This window comes from Pseudorasbora parva, chromosome 22, assembly GCF_024679245.1.
Source record: "Pseudorasbora parva isolate DD20220531a chromosome 22, ASM2467924v1, whole genome shotgun sequence".
Taxonomy (NCBI): Eukaryota; Metazoa; Chordata; class Actinopteri; order Cypriniformes; family Gobionidae; genus Pseudorasbora; species Pseudorasbora parva.
The window spans coordinates 35,070,234-35,091,106 of record NC_090193.1 but is presented as its reverse complement, the minus strand read 5'-3'; the positions used below and the strand labels follow the sequence as shown (position 1 = coordinate 35,091,106).

Sequence of the window (20,873 nt, the reverse complement as noted above, 5' to 3'; positions counted from 1 at the left end):
TTTGGTGCACACCAGGGTTCGGATGCAGCGTTCACTCTTATTCAAATGAACCGCACTAACAGAGCTATCGCACCAGGGTTCATTTTAATCAAACCAAACATGTCAAGTGTGAACACAAACTGAATTGGATGTTAGTTGGTCAAGTGGAAAAATGTGCATGTTACCTTTAAACAAATATAGCAGTACTAGTGGTATTTTTGCATACATCCTGAGATCTCTCGCCCTTTTGGTAAAGATGTCACACCTTGCTTCATCCATGACAAGTCTTTAAATATGGATTGCATTCGTCTACCTGAAAGGTCAGCACCACTGCAAGCAGTCACTCAGCCTACTCATTTGAATGCATCTGATAATGTGTATTAAAGGTTAGAGGACGTTGACTTGCAGCTCTCTTGCAGGGCATTTTCAAAAGGGGGAATATTTGCTCTACAAGTTTTTCCCCCAAGGCTCAGACCAGCCAATTTCTGAAGACTGTTTCAGCCTGCTTTAAACTGCGACTGCATAATGTCCACCCGCTCCAAATATTAACTGTCTGCAGCAGTGACAGCCTGCCAAGTTTTCCGAGTCGAGCTTCAGTGGTTTCTCTCCGTACTGGTGTCTTTAAACACCGCGGGGGAATAGTCAGTCTGCTGATTAAGAATCCACGGCCTTGGACTCATTCATATTGTAGGAAGGTATTTCCATAGCAATTAGCTATGAGACCTTTTGGCTTTCGCTTTAGAGAAATACATCCCCAGCTCCCAATTGTAATCTTCCTGCCGAATCCTCATTCGGACCAGTCTCATCGACATTATTATCCCACTGCATTTATATTCAAATGGCACATGGAAGGCCTTCGTAATTGAATCTAATCCACTCTGTCTGATCAAAGGCCTTTTACAGGAGTCATAGTTTAATTTATTGAATCAATAGAGCTGCTATGGTTTTGTCCATGGCTGACCTAGATTTCACTGGGTTTTTATTACACCGCCTAAGTTACCGGCTTTTTTTGGGAGAGCATGTTGCAGGGAGTTTTGAATATAAAATCGTCACGGAAAGACAAACGCGTTTTATGTAATCCTCCAGGGAATGGCGACGGCAGAATTGCATTATATTCTGTGCTCTCGTGCACTGAATTCAGGGTTGCTATGGAAATGATCTGCTCTGCTACAGTTGACATTGGCCAGACAATGAGCACAAAGGATTAAGGAAGCACCAGATGAATAAAGAGGTCAGGTATAGTATTCTCAGATTTAGCTGTTGTATCATGATCATTTGATACTGGACGTGGGAAGAAGAAACACATTTATATTGCTGGATGAGCCATTTTCTATCATGATGATATGTATCACTATAGCCTGTATAGTGATACATCATCATGATAGAAAATGACTCATCCTGCAATAGGAAAGGTTATATATAAAATAAGTGTGATGATGCCGTTTTTTGGTAGTTCAGTGAATTATATACTTTACAAATGAATAAATATTTTTCTTATGAATCTTTAATCTATGATTGGAGTGTGCAGATCTAGTTTTTTGACCCTTTAACATTTTTGCTTCCAATTAATTTATTTAATTAATATTCTTAAAAGAAGTTATTTGAATATCTGATGTTATTCAAGTTCAACTTGTGCTCAATTATCATGGAGGTGCAAAAACATTCAAGCAAGACATGCACAGCTCATTGGTTCCTGCTGTATCAGTAGCTAATGAGCTCACAGCAGCAGTAACAGCAGCAGCAATAACCAAAAGCAGCAGTAACAGCAGCAGCAATAACAAACAGCAGCAGCAATAACAGCAGCAGCAGCAATAACCAAAAGCAGTAGCAAATAACCAACAGCAGTAATAACCAACAGCAGCAGCAGTAACAGCAACAGAAATAACAGCAGCAGCAATAACCAAAAACAGCAGTAACAGCAGCAGCAATAAACAACAGCAGCAGGGATAACCAACAGCAGCTACAGTAACAAAAGCAGCAATAACCGCAGCAGCAATAACAGCACCAGCAGCAGTAACAGCAGCAGCAGTGACAACAGCAGCAGTAACAGCAGCAGCAATAGCAATAGCAGCAGCAATAACAACAGCAGCAACAATAGCAGCAGCAATAACAGCGGCAGCAGTAACAACAGCAGCAATAACAGCAGCAGTAACAACAGCAGCAGTAGCAGCAGCAGCAATAACAACAGCAGCAGCAGCAATAAAAAAAGCATCAACAATAGCAGCAGCAATAACAGCAGCAGCAATAACAGCAGTAGTAAGAACAGCAGGAGTTACAGGAGCAGCATAACAGCAGCAGCAGTAACAACAGCAGCAGTAACAGTAGCAGCAGTAACAACAGCAGCAATAACAGCAGCAGTAACAACAGCAGCAGTAGCAGCAGCAGCAATAACAGCTACAGCAATAACAACAGCAGCAACAACAGCAGCAGCAATAACAGCAGTAGTAAGAACAGCAGCAGTTACAGCAGCAGCATAACAGCAGCAGAAATAACAGCAGCAGCAGTAACAACAGCAGTAATAATAGCAGCAGTAACAACGGCAGCAGAAACAGCAGCAGCAGTAGCAGCAGCAATAGCAGCAGCAGCAGAAACAGCAGCAGCAATAAGGGCCGTTTCACACCTCAAGCATGAGCAGTTCATGAACTGCACGTCAGCGTAACTACACCGTCACTGCAGCTGCAGACGCGCGAGAATATTCACACTGGAAGCGTTTGTACAGCGTCACAGCAGCGGCTCCCACACTACATATAATGGTAGAGTCTGTCTGAGTATTACATACTAAACTAAAAGAAAGTTTCATAATTTTTGGCTAGTTTACTTTATTTTTTATAATCATAACCATACTTTCACCTAAACTGAATAATTAAAAAAAGTTTAAATGGGTAAATCTTCTACAGATATTTTTTATTCGTCGTTTTCTTTTTTTTGACATACTCCAGTTATTGTTAAAACACTATACATATGCTTCTTGTGTGCATTCTAAGAACTTTTTGTGTGATGTCATTTTTTTTATCAAGTGTGCTTTCACTTTAATTGAGCGTCAGCAGCACAGCAAAAATAGGCTCGCCGAGGAAACCCCTGCTTCAGTGCTGCTCACGCGCTGCTGCTGCTCCCTGTGTGAATGCACTCATTGATTAACATAGGTGCCGAAAAAAAAAGTGCTGCTCACGCGCCGCTCATGCTTGCGGTGTGAAACGGCCTTAACATTAGCAGCAACAGCAGTAACAGCAGCAGCCAAAACAGCAGCAGTAACAGCAGCAGCCAAAACAGCAGCAGCAGTAACAGGAGCAGCAGCAGTAACAGCACCAGCAGTAACAGCACCAGCAGCAATAACAGCAGCAGTAACAACATCAGCAGTAACAGCACCCGCAGCAGTAACAGCACCACCTGCAGTAGTAACAGCAGCAGCAGTAACAGCCCCAGCAGCAGCAGTAACAGCAGCAGATGTAATAACAGCAGCAGCAGCAGTGACAGCCCCAGCAGCAGCAGTAACAGCAGCAGATGTAATAACAGCAGCAGCAGTAACAGCCCCAGCAGCAACAGTAACAGCCACAGATGTAATAACAGCAACAGCAGTAACAGCAGCAGATGTAATAACAGCAGCAGCAGTAACAGCATCAGTAACAGCAGCAGATGTAACAGCAGCAGCAGTAACAGCAGCACATGTAATAACAGCAGCAGCAGTAACAGCAGCAGATGTAATAGCAGCAGCAGCAGAAACAGCAGCAGCAATAAGGGCCGTTTCACACCTCAAGCATGAGCAGTTCATGAACTGCACGTCAGCGTAACTACACCGTCACTGCAGCTGCAGACGCGCGAGAATATTCACACTGGAAGCGTTTGTACAGCGTCACAGCAGCGGCTCCCACGCTACATATAATGGTAGAGTCTGTCTGAGTATTACATACTAAACTAAAAGAAAGTTTCATGATTTTTGGCTAGTTTACTTTATTTTTTTATACTCATAACCATACTTTTACCCAAACTGAATAATTAAAAAAAAGTTTAAATGGGTAAATCTTCTACAGATATTTTTTATTCGTTGTTTTCTTTTTTTTGACATACTCCAGTTATTGTTAAAACACTATACATATGCTTCTTGTGTGCATTCTAAGAACTTTTTGTGTGATGTCATTTTTTTATCAAGTGTGCTTTCACTTTAATTGAGCGTCAGCAGCACAGCAAAAATAGGCTCGCCGAGGAAACCCCTGCTTCAGTGCTGCTCACGCGCTGCTGCTGCTCCCTGTGTGAATGCACTCATTGATTAACATAGGTGCCGGAAAAAAAAAGTGCTGCTCACGCGCCGCTCATGCTTGCGGTGTGAAACGGCCTTAACATCAGCAGCAACAGCAGTAATAGCAGCAGCAGTAACAGCAGCAGCCAAAACAGCAGCAGCAGTAACAGGAGCAGCAGCAGTAACAGCACCAGCAGCAATAACAGCAGCAGTAACAACATCAGCAGTAACAGCACCAGCAGCAGTAACAGCACCACCTGCAGTAGTAACAGCAGCAGCAGTAACAGCCCCAGCAGCAGCAGTAACAGCAGCAGATGTAATAACAGCAGCAGCAGCAGCAGTGACAGCCCCAGCAGCAGCAGATGTAATAACAGCAGCAGCAGTAACAGCCCCAGCAGCAACAGTAACAGCCGCAGATGTAATAACAGCAACAGCAGTAACAGCAGCAGATGTAATAACAGCAGCAGCAGTAACAGCAGCAGATGTAACAGCAGCAGCAGTAACAGCAGCACATGTAATAACAGCAGCAGCAGTAACAGCAGCAGATGTAATAACAGCAGCAGCAGTAACAGCAGCACATGTAATAACAGCAGCAGCAGTAACAGCAGCAGATGTAATAACAGCAGCAGCAGTAACAGCAGCAGATGTAATAAAAGCAGCAGCAGTAACAGCAGATGTAATAAAAGCAGCAGCAGTAACAGCAGCAGATGTAATAACAGCAGCAGTAACAGTAACAGCAGCAGATGTAATAAAAGCAGCAGCAGCAGCAGTAACAGCAGCAGATGTAATAACAGCAGCAGCAGTAACAGCGGCAGATGTAATAACAGCAGCAGCAGTAACCGCAGCAGATGTAATAACAGCAGCAGTAACAGCAGCAGATGTAATAACAGCAGCAGATGTAATAACAGCAGCAGCAGCAGTAACAGCAGCAGATGTAATACAGCAGCAGATGTAATAACAGCAGCAGCAGCAGCAGTAACAGCAGCAGATGTAATAACAGCAGCAGATGTAATAACAGCAGCAGCAGCAGTAACAGCAGCAGATGTAATAACAGCAGCAGCAGCAGTAACAGCAGCAGATGTAATAACAGCAGCAGTAACAGCAGCAGATGTAATAACAGCAGCAGCAGCAGTAACAGCAGCAGATGTAATAACAGCAGCAGCAGCAGCAGTAACAGCAGCAGATGTAATAACAGCAGCAGCAGCAGCAGTAACAGCAGCAGATGTAATAACAGCAGCAGCAGTAGTAACAGCAGCAGATGTAATAACAGCAGCAGATGTAATAGCAGCAGATGTAATAACAGCAGCAGCAGCAGTAACAGCAGCAGATGTAATAACAGCAGCAGATGTAATAGCAGCAGCAGCAGTAACAGCAGCAGATGTAATAACAGCAGCAGCAGCAGCAGTAAAAGCAGCAGATGTAATAACAGCAGCAGCAGCAGTAACAGCAGCAGATGTAATAGGAGCAGCAGCAGATGTAATAACAGCAGCAGATGTAATAACAGCAGTAGATGTAATAACAGCAGCAGATGTAATAACAGCAGCAGTAACAGCGGCAGATGTAATAACAGCAGCAACAGCAGCAGCAGCAGCAATAACTAATGTCAGCAGCAGTGTAGCAGATCTATTTAGCCAAGATCAAACAAATAAAAAATGTCATATCCATTACCATGCCAAGCACTCTGAGAGTTATCATGACAGAAATATGACAAATCAGGCAGATTGCTAACAATATTATATTATATACTAATATTATAGAATGCTTAGTTCCAACTCCAAGTTTCAAATTTAATGTTCTAAAAATGTTTTTCTAAACCGAATATTTTATGAGAACTGCACTTTTTTATGTGAGTAGTGTTAAGAGTTACTAAAGAAATCTAGAACAAAGGAAGAACGTTTTCTTTTTTCTTTTGATGCTGACAACATCATAAGGATGCTTATTAGTTCCGCTTATGTTTATGTCTAAGACTTACCAGTGTTTACACATTTGAAGCCTTTATTTTTGCATTACTCCATGTTTCACTCCACATCACTTCCACATTTCATAATGCAGTTCTGTCCACTGATTACCGTGCAAATACTGTGATATATAGCAAATGTACTTCCTGCTGGGATGGATCACAGTACAGTTACATATTGTCAAAACCCTCAACCCTATTTGATACTGAAAGCAAATGTAATTTTAAATGAATCCCCCGCAGAACTTTAACAACCTTCGGTAGATAAAGCCTCCCAGGATCGTTTTGTTCTGATTAAGAACTGCACTTCTGTGGACTTTAGAGTTGGCGCTGTTTGAATTCAGGGAGGCTAATTAAATAGAAGTCGATAAACGCTTACCTGCTGGGGCCTTATGGATTCACCAGAGGAGAGAATGACAAGAGGACCTTAAATGGATCATTTGCGTAAAGTGTATTGGATCATACTCATAGCTAATAGCTCAGGTTTAGGATACAATGAGGCCCAGAATTAAGCCTAAGTTATGTATCGGGGATGGGAGACTAACTAATTAAAAGTTTGAGAAGGATGCACACTGATTGTAAATGACTTCAGTGGGCGCTCGTAGGCCTACTGTTGATCTCAAGCTGTTCAAGGAGTTAATTAACCAAAAGAAGAAGACGTGGCGGAGCAAATCATTACAGATTGCAATTAATGCGATTTGCAAGGCATGCCAAGAGAACGTTAACAAGAGAACGTCAGCTCAGGTCAAAGGGGTAAGATCGCTGTGATTTTTGTTTGTTTGTTAATGCATCATTAAAAGCGAAGAAGCCTTCGCTCGGAAGCCTCGTTTCCCTCATCTTGAGATGGTCTCATTGTTTCTATGGCAACCCATCTCTGCATACTGAGTCGAGGGGGGGTGTTGGTGAAGGAAAACGGGACTTGAGAAATGTGTCTTTTCTTGAGCTTTCTTTCAAGTTTCTGTCTTCTCGTGGATGAAACGTACGACAGCTTGGCCTGTAAATGATGGTGGAGATAGTCGAAACCCCAGGTGAAAGACTGTGATTGGAATACAAAGGCTTGGAAAGAAAGGCAGAGGAGCGGACTCTGAGAAAAAAGCCTTCTCATCTCAGCTCGTCTTTGACAGTCAATTTACATCTGAGAATATCTCCCCAAGTTACGACTCGCCCGGCTCGGCTTCGTGGCTCTTTGTAACTGTTACCCGAAACATTTATTTAAATCTCAACTGATAATCTACACTACAAACGCTCTTCAAAGAACAATGTTTTGCAGGTGACTGAGCGTCAGAACGTCTAATTGGAAACAGATCTGTCTCTTTGGATTGGAAAGGGATTTTAGTGTAGATTACTTGTCATTTTTCAGATTCAAAGGTATCGGCTTTTTAAAAGCTTAAAAAGGCTGGCTGACCAAGGGAGACTAGATCCTTATTTCTTAATGTGTTGGTTTTCTTTTCTTGTGATGAGTTTCCATTGCCTGTTATCTGACTCTTAAAGGGATAGTTCACCCCAAAATTTAAATGTAACCTCAAGTTGTTCCAAACCTGTATGAGTTTCTTTCTTCTGTTGAAAAGTTGGTAACCAGACGGTTGACGACACCAGTTCAATAATACAGTGGGTACGGAAAGTTTCCAGACCTTTGTTATACGTTTTTTAACTCGTTGTTATATTGCAACCATTTGCTAAAATCATTTAGTTCATTTTTTTCTCCTTAATGTACACACAGCACCCCATATTGACAAAAGAACACAGAATTGTTGACATTTTTGCAGATTTATTAAAAAAGAAAAACTGAATATAAAACTGTATATTTTTTCCCACTATGGAATTCAGTGGCTACCGTCAACTGTCTGAACATTCTTCAAAACAGAAGAAAGAAACTCATACAGGTTTGGAACAACATGAGGTATAGTTTACCCAGAAATGATAATTTTGTCCTAATTTACTTAATTAGCACAATATTTTAAGTTTTTAGGTGAACTATCCCTTTAAAGTAGGCATGAAAACTGAATTTGGAGATCGTCTTTTTCTCCTTATTGTGACGTATATCCGATTGAAACGGCCTCTGAAATTAGAACAAATGAAATCCTTCGGGAACTGATTGGATCGTTGGTAGTTGGGCGTTGCTAACAAAATGGAGGCAGATTTGAAAGCCCTGAGCAACAGGCGTCTGAGAGGCGGCACAGAAACGAGATAACGCGATAGCCCCGCCCTCGTGCAATAACATATGACCAGGAGAGAAGAGAAGCCGTTTCGAGGGGAAGGGGAGGTTAATGTATTTGATTAAAGATTATAAGGGTAAATACATTTTTAAAAAATTAATGAAGTGCACAAATCATTTATAGCAAACACTACAATATTACATATAAAAATGTGAATTGTAAAATTTGATTTTATGCCGTCTTTAAATATGTTTTTTTAATTTTCAGTTGTAAAGCAAACTTGGGGGAGGGCGTAAGAAAATCTAAAAAAATTAACTACATAAATCAGCATATTAGAATAATTTCTGAATGATCATGTGACACTGAAGACTGGAGTAATGATGCTGAAAATTCAGCTTTGATCACAGGAATAACATTTAAAAAACCTATTTAAATAAAATACAAATATTTTAAATTGTAAATATATTTCACAATATTACTGTTTTTACTGTGTTTATAATCAAATAAATGCAGCTTTATGACAAAAAAGACAATGTTGGTCTTTTCAGTTGGATTGAGGGATTTTTCATATAATAAGACGTTTCACAATCTCAGTCTTTTACAATTGATTGCTCCTCGCCCATGTTTTATGTTTAATACACAGGATTTTGGTTCTGCGAGCACCCTTAAGATGGCAATATGCTGAAAGAAAATGAGAAAGTCTGAAAGAGATAGTGATATTTTGAACCTGTGCGGGAGCACTAGAAAGAGACACTGAACGATCACCTCATTTTACAGCGTGATTGGACTTGATGAAGTGTTCGCCACTCTCAGGGGTCTCTGTGTAGTTAACACAATCGCTAGAGGCCCAGAGCTCTCAACCTGTAATAAGCCAGTTTAATCGCCATTAAAGTACTATCTGATGGCTTTCAATGAGAGCAGAGCGGCCAAACACTTCTAGTCGGTGATCAACTTTTCAGAGAATCCCATCAGGGACTCGCCATCCACCCGATCGGCCACTGAGATGGAACATTTATGAATGGAATGAAGGTCTTGTAAATTGAGACGTGTCCTCAGGGATTTTTCATACTTTATAAAGTTGTTGACTAGTAGCAGTACTATCTCTAATACAATTTTTTTTAGCAGTGTGGCAACTGTTTTCATAAAAAAGGTAGCTTCACCAGTTCCGGCTGTCCTACTTTTTTCTCTTTTTTTAATGCCACACTTTGTAAAACGTAAGCAACCAGAAGTCATTCATTTTCAATGAGACTTGAGCCAGAAACCTAGCCTGACAAGCCAGACCCACATCAAGATGAAGTGGGGTCTGGGAACTTACCATTGGCAGGGCTCAGTCTGAGGGGTGGGATGAACGGTTGTCTTTCAAACTCCCTCTGCACGCAACTGGATAGAGCTACAACCAACCAGAGCAACGTATAGCGGAGCTAGTTGATAGATTAAACATTTGCCGTATCCGGTCGGCAAAACTACGAACACATCTTCCCTTTTTAAGAATGACTTCAGTGCCGTTCTTTGTTCTTTTCTCAGAGTAAAGTTTAACTTAAAGTCTTCCAGAGTCACGGCCAAAGCCGATTTGAAAGACCGCCGTTCGCCAGCTTGTTCACAAGTAGCACGTGGAGCCTCCGCAACTCTGCCGTCATTATATTAAGCCCCGCCCACCGACTCTATATACGATGTGATTGGCCCGACCAGAGTTTGGTTTTTCCAGCTCAGAAGTATATTGAGAGTTGCTAAACGACACTCGCTGCAAATTAGATTTGCTGCCGCTAGGGTGCATCTAGATTTCTAGGCTATCAGAAACCAGCAGCACAAAGACAATTGTTTTCACCAGTTAATATAAAGGAGCCATTTGCAAAAGAATTAAACTAAATAACATCCACATATTTTGCATTTTTAGGTCTGCTGTTATTATTTTGCTAAATGCTGCTGTTTTTTTGTTCATTTTCAAGTCATAATATTTATTAGGGTGTATTAGTATTATATTGCGTAAATATATTATCTATGTTTTATTTACACACACACACACACACACACACACACACACACACACACACACACACACACACACACACACACACACACACACACACACACACACACACACACACACACACACACACACACACACACATTAATAATGCTGTCAAATTGTAGCCTAGAAATCTAGACGCCCCCTAGCGGCAGCAAATCTAATCTGCCCGTGAGTGTCGTCTAGCAACTCTCAATACCCTTCTGAGCTGTAAACGCCAAACTCTTGCCGGGCCAATCACATCGTGTATAGAGTCGGTGGGCGGGGCCATAATGACGACGGCCGAGTTGCGTTTGCGTGCATCTAGTAAACACAGAAACTGGCGATCGGCGGCGGTCTTTCGAATCAGCTTTGACCGCGACTCTGGAAGACTTGGAGTTAAGCTTTTCTCTGAGAAAAGAACAAAGAATGGCACTGAAGTCATTCTTAAGAAGGGAAGATGTGTTCTGAGTTTTGCTGACCGGATACGGCGAACGTTAGCCTGACAAGCCAGACCCACATCAAGATGTTTGGTCTGGAAACTCACCATTGACGGCTCAATCTGAGGGGCGGGATAAACGGTTGTCTTTCAAACTCCATCTGCACGCGATAGGATAGCGCTACAACCAACCAGAGCAATGAAGGTGAAGCAGAGCTTGTTGATAGATTAAACATTCGCCGTATCCGGTCGGCAAAACTCTGAACACATCTTCCCTTTTTAAGAATTACTTCAGTGCCGGTCTTTGTTCTTTTCTCAGAGAAAAGCTCAACTCCAAGTCTTCCAGAGTCGCGGTCAAAGCTGTTTCGAAAGACCGCCGCCGTTCGCCAGTTTCTGTGTTTACTAGAAGCACGCAAACGCAACTCGGCCGTCGTCATTATGGTCCCGCCCGCCGACTCTTTACATGATGTGATTGGCCCGTCCAGATTGTGAGGAATACAGCTCAGAAGGGTATTGAGAGTTCCTAGACGACACTTGCGGGCAGATTAAATTTGCTGCCGCTAGGGGGCGTCTAGATTTCTAGGCTAGGCGAACGTTTAATCTGTCAACTAGCTCTGCTTCACCTTCGTTGCTCTGGTTGGTTGTAGCGCTATCCTATCGCGTGCAGAGGGAGTTTGAAAGACAACCGTTTATCCCGCCCCTCGGATTGAGCCCTGCTCATGGTGAGTTTCCAGACCAAACTTCTTGATGTGGGTCTGGCTTGTCAGGCTAGTCAAATTGCGCATTCAAAATAAAAGTTTGTGTTTGCAGAATATATTGCATTATACATACACACTCATTCATGTATATAGTTAAGAAATATATACTGTATATTTATATAAATATTATTTATATGTATTTATATAATTTATATTATATGCATATGTGTGTATTTATATACACATAATAATTATGCACAGTACACACACATATTGTGTAAACACAAACTTTTATTTTGGATGCAAATAATAATTATTTTTTATTCAATTCTCAGCATCATTACTCCAGTCTTCAGTGTCCTTTAGAAATCATTCTAATATGATGATTTGCTGCTTTGTTTTTCAGAATTCTTAGATGAATAGATAATTATTAGAACAGCTTTTATTTTAAATATAATTTTTTGCACTTTAGTGTCACTTTTGATTAATTTGATTAAAATATGAATTTATGAAAATAAATAAAAAACTTACCTACCCCAAACTTTGGAAATATAGACATTTATTTATATATAGCCCACAAAAAACTGTAAGCCTTTTTTTTGACATTTTTTCAAATAATAGCAAAAATTTCATCAAATTGTGTTGAAAAATCCTTATACATTTTAATTGAATAATTGTTTGAGGGTTGTATAATTATTCAATTAAATTGTGTTGTGTAATGATTATGCAATTCAATCTGATGAAATTTTACTATTAATTGAAATGCGTAAACGTAATTTCTGTAGTGTATATACTCTTAGTAATGAAGCATCTTGCATGTGTGTTAAAAACATGTTCAATATTAATTGGATATCATTTTCAGGCTAATGTGTGATTTGTTGACATCTGCTTAAATGACAGCTGCTATATCTGTAATCTTTCACCATTATATTCATCGGTTGTGAAAGCACTCAGGGAAAGCCTTCATGCAAGGGTCGCAGGGGAACCATGGGAATTGTTTCTCGAGGAAAGACAGGGACTGGGGTGAAGACCATGGTTGCCTGGATACTGCTGGATGCTAAGCCGCGGTACAACAGCCCACTTCAAGCTCATTGTGTACACAGCTGAGGAGAGAAGAACAGTTGTGTGAAATTGGCTGCATCAATTGAATCAAGTGATGATGCTATTCTGGGCCGTCTTCCATATCACTGCCTCCACTTGGATGGAAATAGAACATAAAAAAAGTGTTTGCATAACTTAAGCCGTGGACTTCACAGCCATAAATAAGACAAAATGTGCCTCTCTGTATGCCTATTGGAACAACAGTGAGCTTTTCTTTCTGTGTTCAGGTCTTTGGTGTGCATTAGCCTTTTGCAATTAGTTCCCTTATTACTTGTCCTAATATGATTACAGAATAACTCTAGGCCATTATCCACTTTGCACTGTGTATATAAGAGCGCTGAATGGAAAGACAACAAGCTTTCGATACATTTTTGTTTTGTTTTTAGCAGGCACTAGAGTATATCTATCTCATATTTTACTGACACGAAGTGTTTGAATAAAAAGATGGGCTGTCAAATCGATTTATCGCGATTAATCGCATCCAAAATAAGTTAGTGTACTGTTTACATAGTGTGTTTGTGTGTGTGTGTATGTGTGTGTGTGCGTGTGTATAATTATTGTGTATATATAAATACACATTGATACATGTATATATTTAAGAAGAAATCGTTATATTTATACATAAGATATTTATATATAATAAATTATATAAATATATATACAGTATAAACATGCACATTTTTCTTGAATATATACATGAATGAATGTGTATTTACATAATAATTATACACACTACACACACACATATATTATGTATACTGTACACTAACTTATTTTGTATGCAATTAATCGCGATGAATCGATTTGACAGCACTAGTTATAGTATTAAAAAATAGACAAACTTTTATCAACTAGCTGCACGATACAATATTGGTTGATGATAATTTATAGAAAAATGTATCATTAAATAGCCTGTTTCACTCTAAATATATATCACATTATAGGATTAAAATGACTACATGCTTTTTGCCCATTTTTTGTTATAGCATGATTAAATATGACCGTCACTGTTTTAGTTTTAGATATTTTTTGTTATTTTGTAATTTTTATTGGTTCTTTTCTTAGTTTTTATTTTTGCTGTAGTTTTATTGATTTTAGTATGTGTTCACTGTAATTCAGTTTCCAAAGCAACAATTAAACTTTAAAAAATCTTTTATATTTAGATTTTATTTTTCTGTATTGCTTTTTATATTGTTTAATCTGCACTTTATATTGTAAATATTACATTTGAAAAAAGAAAAAAAATACAAAAATATATATATAGCATACATTATATAGAATTTAATTTGCATATTGTTTAAAGAAAAGCATTGGCTATTATCTGATAAATCTAATAAATAGGGACAGAATATTTGATTACCAGTTTGCCCTAAAAGCAGTTGCGTGTACATTTAAATGCATGTCATATCTGCTGCTAAAATATTAAGCCAAATTCTTCTGGAATAAAGATGGAACAGACTGGAAAAGTGAGATGCTCTCCAATGATGCCTGATATATATTCAGAGGCGTTATGATTTGAGTCAGGCATCATATTCCAGTAGTCAGTTGTGGGAATAGTAGACGACAGTAGGAGAATATATGGACATTGTCATTGTTATTGCAAGTGTTGTAATCACTGTACACATTGTCATAATTGCTGTATGAATTACAAACACTGGCTGCAGGAGTGACTATTGAACTGAATGTAGTCATGTAAACTAATTACTCGTGATGTTTTACAGGAGCTGACTCCAAAAACCTCAGCGATCGGACAGGGTGATGACGGTGCCCTCGGCCCATGAGTTCCATTGGCAGAGCCTGGCATGTCTTTCCAGTGCCCGTGTGTATCACTCATTGGCTGATGTTGGGGGACAGCTCTATATGGCGGGGGGTTGTGACGCCTCAGGGCGGCCCACCAGCGCTCTTGAGCTCTACTCGCCCGAGGTGGACCGCTGGCTCAGTCTCCCTCCGATGCCCACGCCGAGAGCCGGAGCAGCAGTGGCCGTTTTGGGTAAACAGCTGCTGGTGGTCGGTGGGATGGGGAAAGACCAGCGCCCCCTGAAGGCCGTGGAGGCGTACAACACAGAAGAAGGCAAATGGAGGAAGAGATGCTCGCTCAGAGAGGCGTCAATGGGGCTTTCTGTCACTGTTAAAGGTAGAAAAACATCTTGCTTTTTTAGTCAACATGGAATGGTGTTCGCTTTCAATACTATTTCTATACTCAGATGTAAAGTCAAATATATTCAATTATTCAATGACAAAAAGTGCAGTGCCCTTGATTTTATTCATGGAAATTGGTGTAGAAATAAATATTACAATTATGTTGTTATGCCACCCTCTCTGCGTACATACAAAAGGTCTAGCTACGTCATTACTGCAGGTTGGATGATTCTGATTGGCTAAGAGAAAATAGATAGTCATAGTAAATTTCCACACATGGAGGGATCGGTTAAAACGTATCTCTATTGATCAAACTGCTGACTCTGGAACCCTGGAATTAGGCCCGTTGTGACCTTCCAGGTCGTGAATAGGCGCCGACTGGTCTCAAGCAGAATATCAGCTATTCACCAATACTGCCCTGTAAAAGACAGACTAACACCCACCAGGTCCACAGCTACTTCACGCTCAAGCTCTGACACTTTCCCAAAACATACTGATGGCATGTTCTTTATCTCAGTAAGAGGTACAGATAATGTTCATCTTATTCTCTAGTGATGGAAGATGCAAAGAAAAATAAATGCTTATTTATATAAAATGAATAAAATATCACATGCAACAAATGAATGACAAATCCATATTTCATCTCTGGAAGTCGGACTGAATGAGTAAGCACTGATACTGCCAAACACAGACTTTAGAGAACATATGAAAAGAATAATAAACAAACGCTAGTTCTATTAATTAAATGATATCGTAAACTCAAAGAAAACATTCAAATCATCTAAATATGAAGGAGGAAAAATATTGATTAAGACCTTTATTATAAATCACTCATTTGTATGTACAGTATATTGAAGCGGCAGTGAATTTCAGAATCCACGCCCTTTAATTATATTATATTATATTATATTATAATATATTATAATATATTATATTATATTATATTATATTATATTATATTATATTATATTATATTATAAATGCAGTATTTGTGTGTATATATACATACTGTATATACAGTATTATTATATAATGTATTATTGTAAAATGTATATTTATTTTAATAAGGTAAATTGTGAACAATAAAATCAAGAAAGTGTATTAAAGAATGAAATACATTTAGTTTTTAGAAGTGGGGATAGTGAAAAGTGTCTCTATACTACAAGTCGGAGGGAAAGAATGAAAAAATGGAAAAGTAATATACAATAATACATTGTGTGTATGTGTTTGTGCGCATTTTTTAAATATTGTGTACTGGTGAATTGATGAACAAAAAACAGTTTTTAGATAGTAAAAAGTGTCTCTTAAAAGGTAGTTTGAAGGGAAAAGTTGAAATTAATATTATGAAGATAAATATTATATATCAAAATAAAATATGTTTGTTCTTTGGAATAATATGGTGAATTATGCACAATACAAAGCAAGAACGTATTAAAGAACAAGGTCAATTATTTTATTTTATGTTGACTGTAAACCAAATCCATCCCTTCAGTCACCTCTTTTAAAGTATTAATTGAGTATTTAACATTGTAATGTGAGAGACTGTTTTGTTCAAGAGTTCTTTGTTCAAAATAAAGTCCTTCATTTGACCCGTGTTCAGACGGCAGAGCTGTTGCTGTTGGGGGAATGGGAGCAGACCTCCTGCCTAGAAGTGTTCTCCAGCAGTACGACCTTCGCAAGGACGTGTGGGCGCTCCTTCCGCCCATGCCCACCCCGCGCTACGATACCAGTGTCTGCCTACTGGGCTCCAAGATCTACGTGGCAGGTTTGCTGAGCAGAGAAAGTCCTTGTGTATCTGTAATCTCCCCTTGTACATGAAATACTATGTGTGTGCGTATTTGTGTTCCTGACCTCGAAGTAGCTGAAAACTCGTTGCTGAGAAATGGCCACTTAAAGGTTCAACCAAAAATGAAATTTATGTCATTAATGACTCACCCTAATGTCGTTCCACACACCTGTAAGACCTCCGTTCATCATCGAAACACAGTTTAAGATATTTTATATTTAGTTCGACAGCGTATCTAAGTGTATACACACTATACTGTCCATGTCCAGAAAGGGAATAAAAACATCATCAAAGTAGTCCATATGTGACATCAGTTAGTTCATTAGAATCTCTTGAAGCATCGAAAATACATTTTGGTCCCAAAATCACCAAAACTACGACTTTATTCAGCATTGTCTTATCTTCCTGGTTCTCTTCCTCAAATAAAGATTCAAATGGTTATGAATCAGTGAATCGATTCATGATTCCGATCGTGTGTCAAACTGCTTGAATCACATGACATTGGCGATCCAAATCAAGAATCAATCCGCTGATTCATAACCGTTTGAATCTTTATTTGAGGTTTAAAAACAAACACGGAAGAGAAGACAATGATGAATAAAGTCGTAGTTTTCGATGCTTCAAGAGATTCTAATGAACTAACTGATGTCACATATGGACTACTCTGATGATGCTTTTATTCCCTTTCTGGACATGGACAGTATAGTGTGCATACACTTGCATACGCTCTCTGACTAAATATAAAATATCTTAAACTGTGTTCTGAAGATGAACGGAGGTCTTACAGGTGTGTGGAACGACATTAGGGTGAGTCATTAATGACATCAATTTCATTTTTGGGTGAACTAACCCTTTAAGTAGGCAAAATCTGATATATAAAAGGATAATTGGTTTATCAAATTGATATTTACTGCTAAATGTGCCAAATATTTTTATGCTTTCCCATGCAAATATGACTGGTCACCACCAATGTCTCTGTCCCTTCAGGTGGACGTCAGTGTAAGCGTTTGGTGAAGGCGTTTGAAGTCTTCGACATGGAAAACCGCACTTGGTCCTCCCTACCCAGCCTGCTCTGCAAGAGATCTTATTCTGGGGTCATATGGGACAGCGCTGGGCGTCTCTGCTGGTTAGGAGGGCTCAGACAAGGAGGACTACACCAAAGTTCAAAGTTTACCAAGAACGTCAACATCTTCGACACCAACCAAGGTAAATAAGCTAGACATACCAACACTACATCAAATCCAAATGCCAATTAATCTACTGTGCACAGAGCACTTCATCCAAACTTCAAATTGAGCTATAAAATGCTGAAATGATCCAGAGTCAGTCCAATTTGGATAGAAAGTGCTGTTTGTGTGACAACTGGTGAGCACTTTCACTCTATCATTCAAAAGTTTGGTTACATTTTTTTTATGTGGTTCTTTTATTCAAAAAGGGTACATTAAACTGATCAAAAGTGACAGAGATGACTTGAACTTTCATTTAGTGCTGTCAACATTAACGTGTTGCATGGAATTATTTTTTTTCCAGTTTAACACGTAAAAAATATTTAATGCAATTAGCACATCATATGTTTTTTCTGTCATCCTTTGACTAGAATTACAATATATGATCACGGTTTTATTCATGTTATTCATTGTTATATATTTTTAAGCCTAATAATGTTAAAAAAAACTTTCAATTACACTGTAATGTTGAATGGCTATAATTAATGTTTAACATTAGGGTGGAAATCAATTTCATAGAGACATCAGTCTCAGTATTAACATCAGATATACTGGCCTTCATTAGACAATTATTCAAAATATACTGTCTTATGTTGTTTCTACATTAATTTGGCGATTTACTGAAATGAATACTTTATTAAATATATTAAACGCATATAAAAACGTTAATCACGATTAATCCGAAAAAAATGTGTGATTCATTAAAAAACCTGAAAGATATTAAGCAGCACAACTGTTTTTAACTTTGATAATAATAAAAAATGTTTCTTGAGCAGCATATCATCATATTAGAATGATTTCTGAAGGATCATGTGACACTGAAGACTGGAGTAATGATGTTGAAAATTCAGCTTTTATCACAGAAATAAATTACATTTAAGATATATTCGAATAGAAAACGTTATTTTAAACTGTAATAATATTCCACAATATTGCTGTTTTTATTGTATTTTTGATCATATAAATGGTGAGCAGAAAAACATGAAAAAGTCTTACTGACACCAAACCTTTAAACGTTACTTCATAAGGCTAGATTGCAAAAGATTGTACTGATAAACAGATTTATATGGCATTGGGGAAAAAATAGTCTTAGATAGTTTGTTGGTGTAACAGCTAACAAAATTTGTTCAATTTGCTAACGTTCCCATTAAGTTACGAAAACGTTATTTTTTGGATGTTTTCTGGTTATGCAAACGTTTAATTTTATCATTTTGCAAACATTAAAGGAATGTTACTTTGGAGTGTTCTCCAAAATCCCCCAAAAAATTCTCAAAACATTTTTTAAATTATTAGGGAAATGTCTTAAAAAAAAACATTCCATGAACAACGTATAAATAATGCTTTTAAGAACATTATTACAGACCAGATAACTTTAAATGAATGTTCTGTTAACGTTACTGGGAAAATGTTTGGTCATAACTTTGAGAGAACCTTACCAGAACATTCCCTGTTAGCTGGGTAGCTGGTTAAAGGCATAGTTCACCCAAAAAATGACTCTCCCTTGAGTTGTTCCAAGCCTCTATGAGTTTCTTTCTTCTGTCGAACACAAAATAAAATATTTTAAAGAATGTTGGTAACCAAATAGTTGATGGCACCCTTTGACATCCATAGTTTTTTTTTTTTTCTACTATGGAAGTCAATGGGTTCCGTCAACTGTTTGATTACCAACATTCTTTAAAATATCTTATTTTGTGTTCAACAGAAGAAAGAAAATCATACGGGTTTGGAACAATATGAGGGTGAGTAAATTATGACAAAATGTTTGGTTTTGTTGAACTATCCCTTTAAGTTAATCTTCCCATCTGGCAAAACCCAGACTGACCAGCGGAAAAACCCCTATAAAAAAACAACAAACTTGACTAGCTTGAGCAGGCCTGGAGAACTTATTCCATTAAAAATCTTAGACTGGTTTCAGATGTTTTTTCCACATGGTTGTCAGCACAATGCATGGCAAAAATAGCACAAAATCTCTATGAATACTGTAACGTGAGTACAGACACCAAATAGATAAATGCTGCTTGTGCATGTGGTATGAGAAAGGCTTTAGTTTTAATCAGTAAAATCTCCAAGAAATATTTTTTTTTATGTTGAATGTGTACATATTGGGGGGTAACCCAAAAAAGGGGTAGAAAGATACAAGGTGTGACAAAATATAAGACCTGCTGAAATGAGTTATTGATTTCTCTCCGGCTTCTCACGCTTTTTTTTCTCTCTACATCGTTTCCGCTCAAATCTGATCTTTTCTAATCAGATTCAGTAGATGGGAAAATTGCACAGACTTTTTTTGGCCCCAAGGGCGATAAAAAAAGTTCCCGATCGTAAGTGGGCAGCGAGGAGGTCAACTGAACTTTGCACGCTGTCGTATGAGTCATTTCTCTCTTTTTTTAATTATTCCATTACTGGCGCATGTGTCAGTCAACAGGTGCGTGAGCCGGCGTTCACAGAGCAGCACGGGGATTAAGCCTCGCTATCTAATTTCCTTCTGCCTGGATCCGCCACCGGCAATAAAAGCCCTCGCGTACAAGTCTCCCAATCTAATATAACTAGGCGATAAGATCGTGGGATAGGAAGGGGGTGTTAAATGATGCTATTCAGAAACACATTGTCATCTCTTATCCATAGCTCATCCTGATAGATAGTTGAGCCCATCTGCTCTTTTGTCTTAACGTAGGCTGCTGCAGAGAGGTTTATATCACAGTTTGTTGGCAAGATGGATGTGCTTTTTATTAAACATCCAACTTGACAATGTATACTTGCTAATTGAGTGGTGATAGACCCAGAACAGCATGTTTTCTAACGTTATGCCAAACGAACAGGCACCAGGACAGACCCTGCCACCTCTTTGAAGGGAATACGAGTTTGCATCTGAATAAAAGTATGCTTGGCTTCAGAAAAAGCGGAAGGGCAACACCGTTCAACAGAAAGCATCAGATTTTGGGCCAACAACAGAGAGAGCGTTGCACGCCAAGGGCTGAAATCAATATCCCGTCCAAAGTTGACAGACCCTTCATTGCACATTCAAGTCGGACACTTTGATCCTGATCCAAATTGCCAAATTTCCAGCAAAACATCAATAAATGATTTAACTAAAATCACCGGAGAAAAACAAACCCAGCGAGCAGCCTTGTTGACCACTAGCTACATGGGCCACTA

General features: G+C 38.8%; 2 protein-coding genes across 4 annotated transcripts in view; both read left to right on the top strand.

Annotated features, from left to right (window-relative positions):
- Window positions 1–20,873, top strand: part of klhdc8a (kelch domain containing 8A) — a 31,816-nt gene that overhangs the window by 4,078 nt on the left and 6,865 nt on the right. For 2 of the 3 annotated variants that reach the window (XM_067431610.1, XM_067431612.1), the window contains exons 2-4: window positions 14,291–14,703; window positions 16,309–16,473; window positions 17,482–17,700. In XM_067431610.1, coding sequence (XP_067287711.1) covers window positions 14,328–14,703; window positions 16,309–16,473; window positions 17,482–17,700 — 760 coding nt within the window. In that variant the 5' untranslated portion in view covers window positions 14,291–14,327. Of the gene's footprint in view, window positions 1–1,091; window positions 1,211–14,290; window positions 14,704–16,308; window positions 16,474–17,481; window positions 17,701–20,873 lie in introns of those variants that run through there. The other variant, XM_067431611.1, reaches the window with a different exon arrangement.
- LOC137058279 (dentin sialophosphoprotein-like) lies at window positions 1,199–9,855 on the top strand. The gene is made up of 8 exons (XM_067431515.1): window positions 1,199–1,215; window positions 1,937–2,279; window positions 2,997–3,094; window positions 3,193–3,614; window positions 3,785–3,861; window positions 4,127–4,224; window positions 4,324–4,712; window positions 9,851–9,855. Exons 1-8 carry the CDS (start codon window positions 1,199–1,201, stop codon window positions 9,853–9,855), a joined length of 1,449 nt encoding a protein of 482 aa, XP_067287616.1.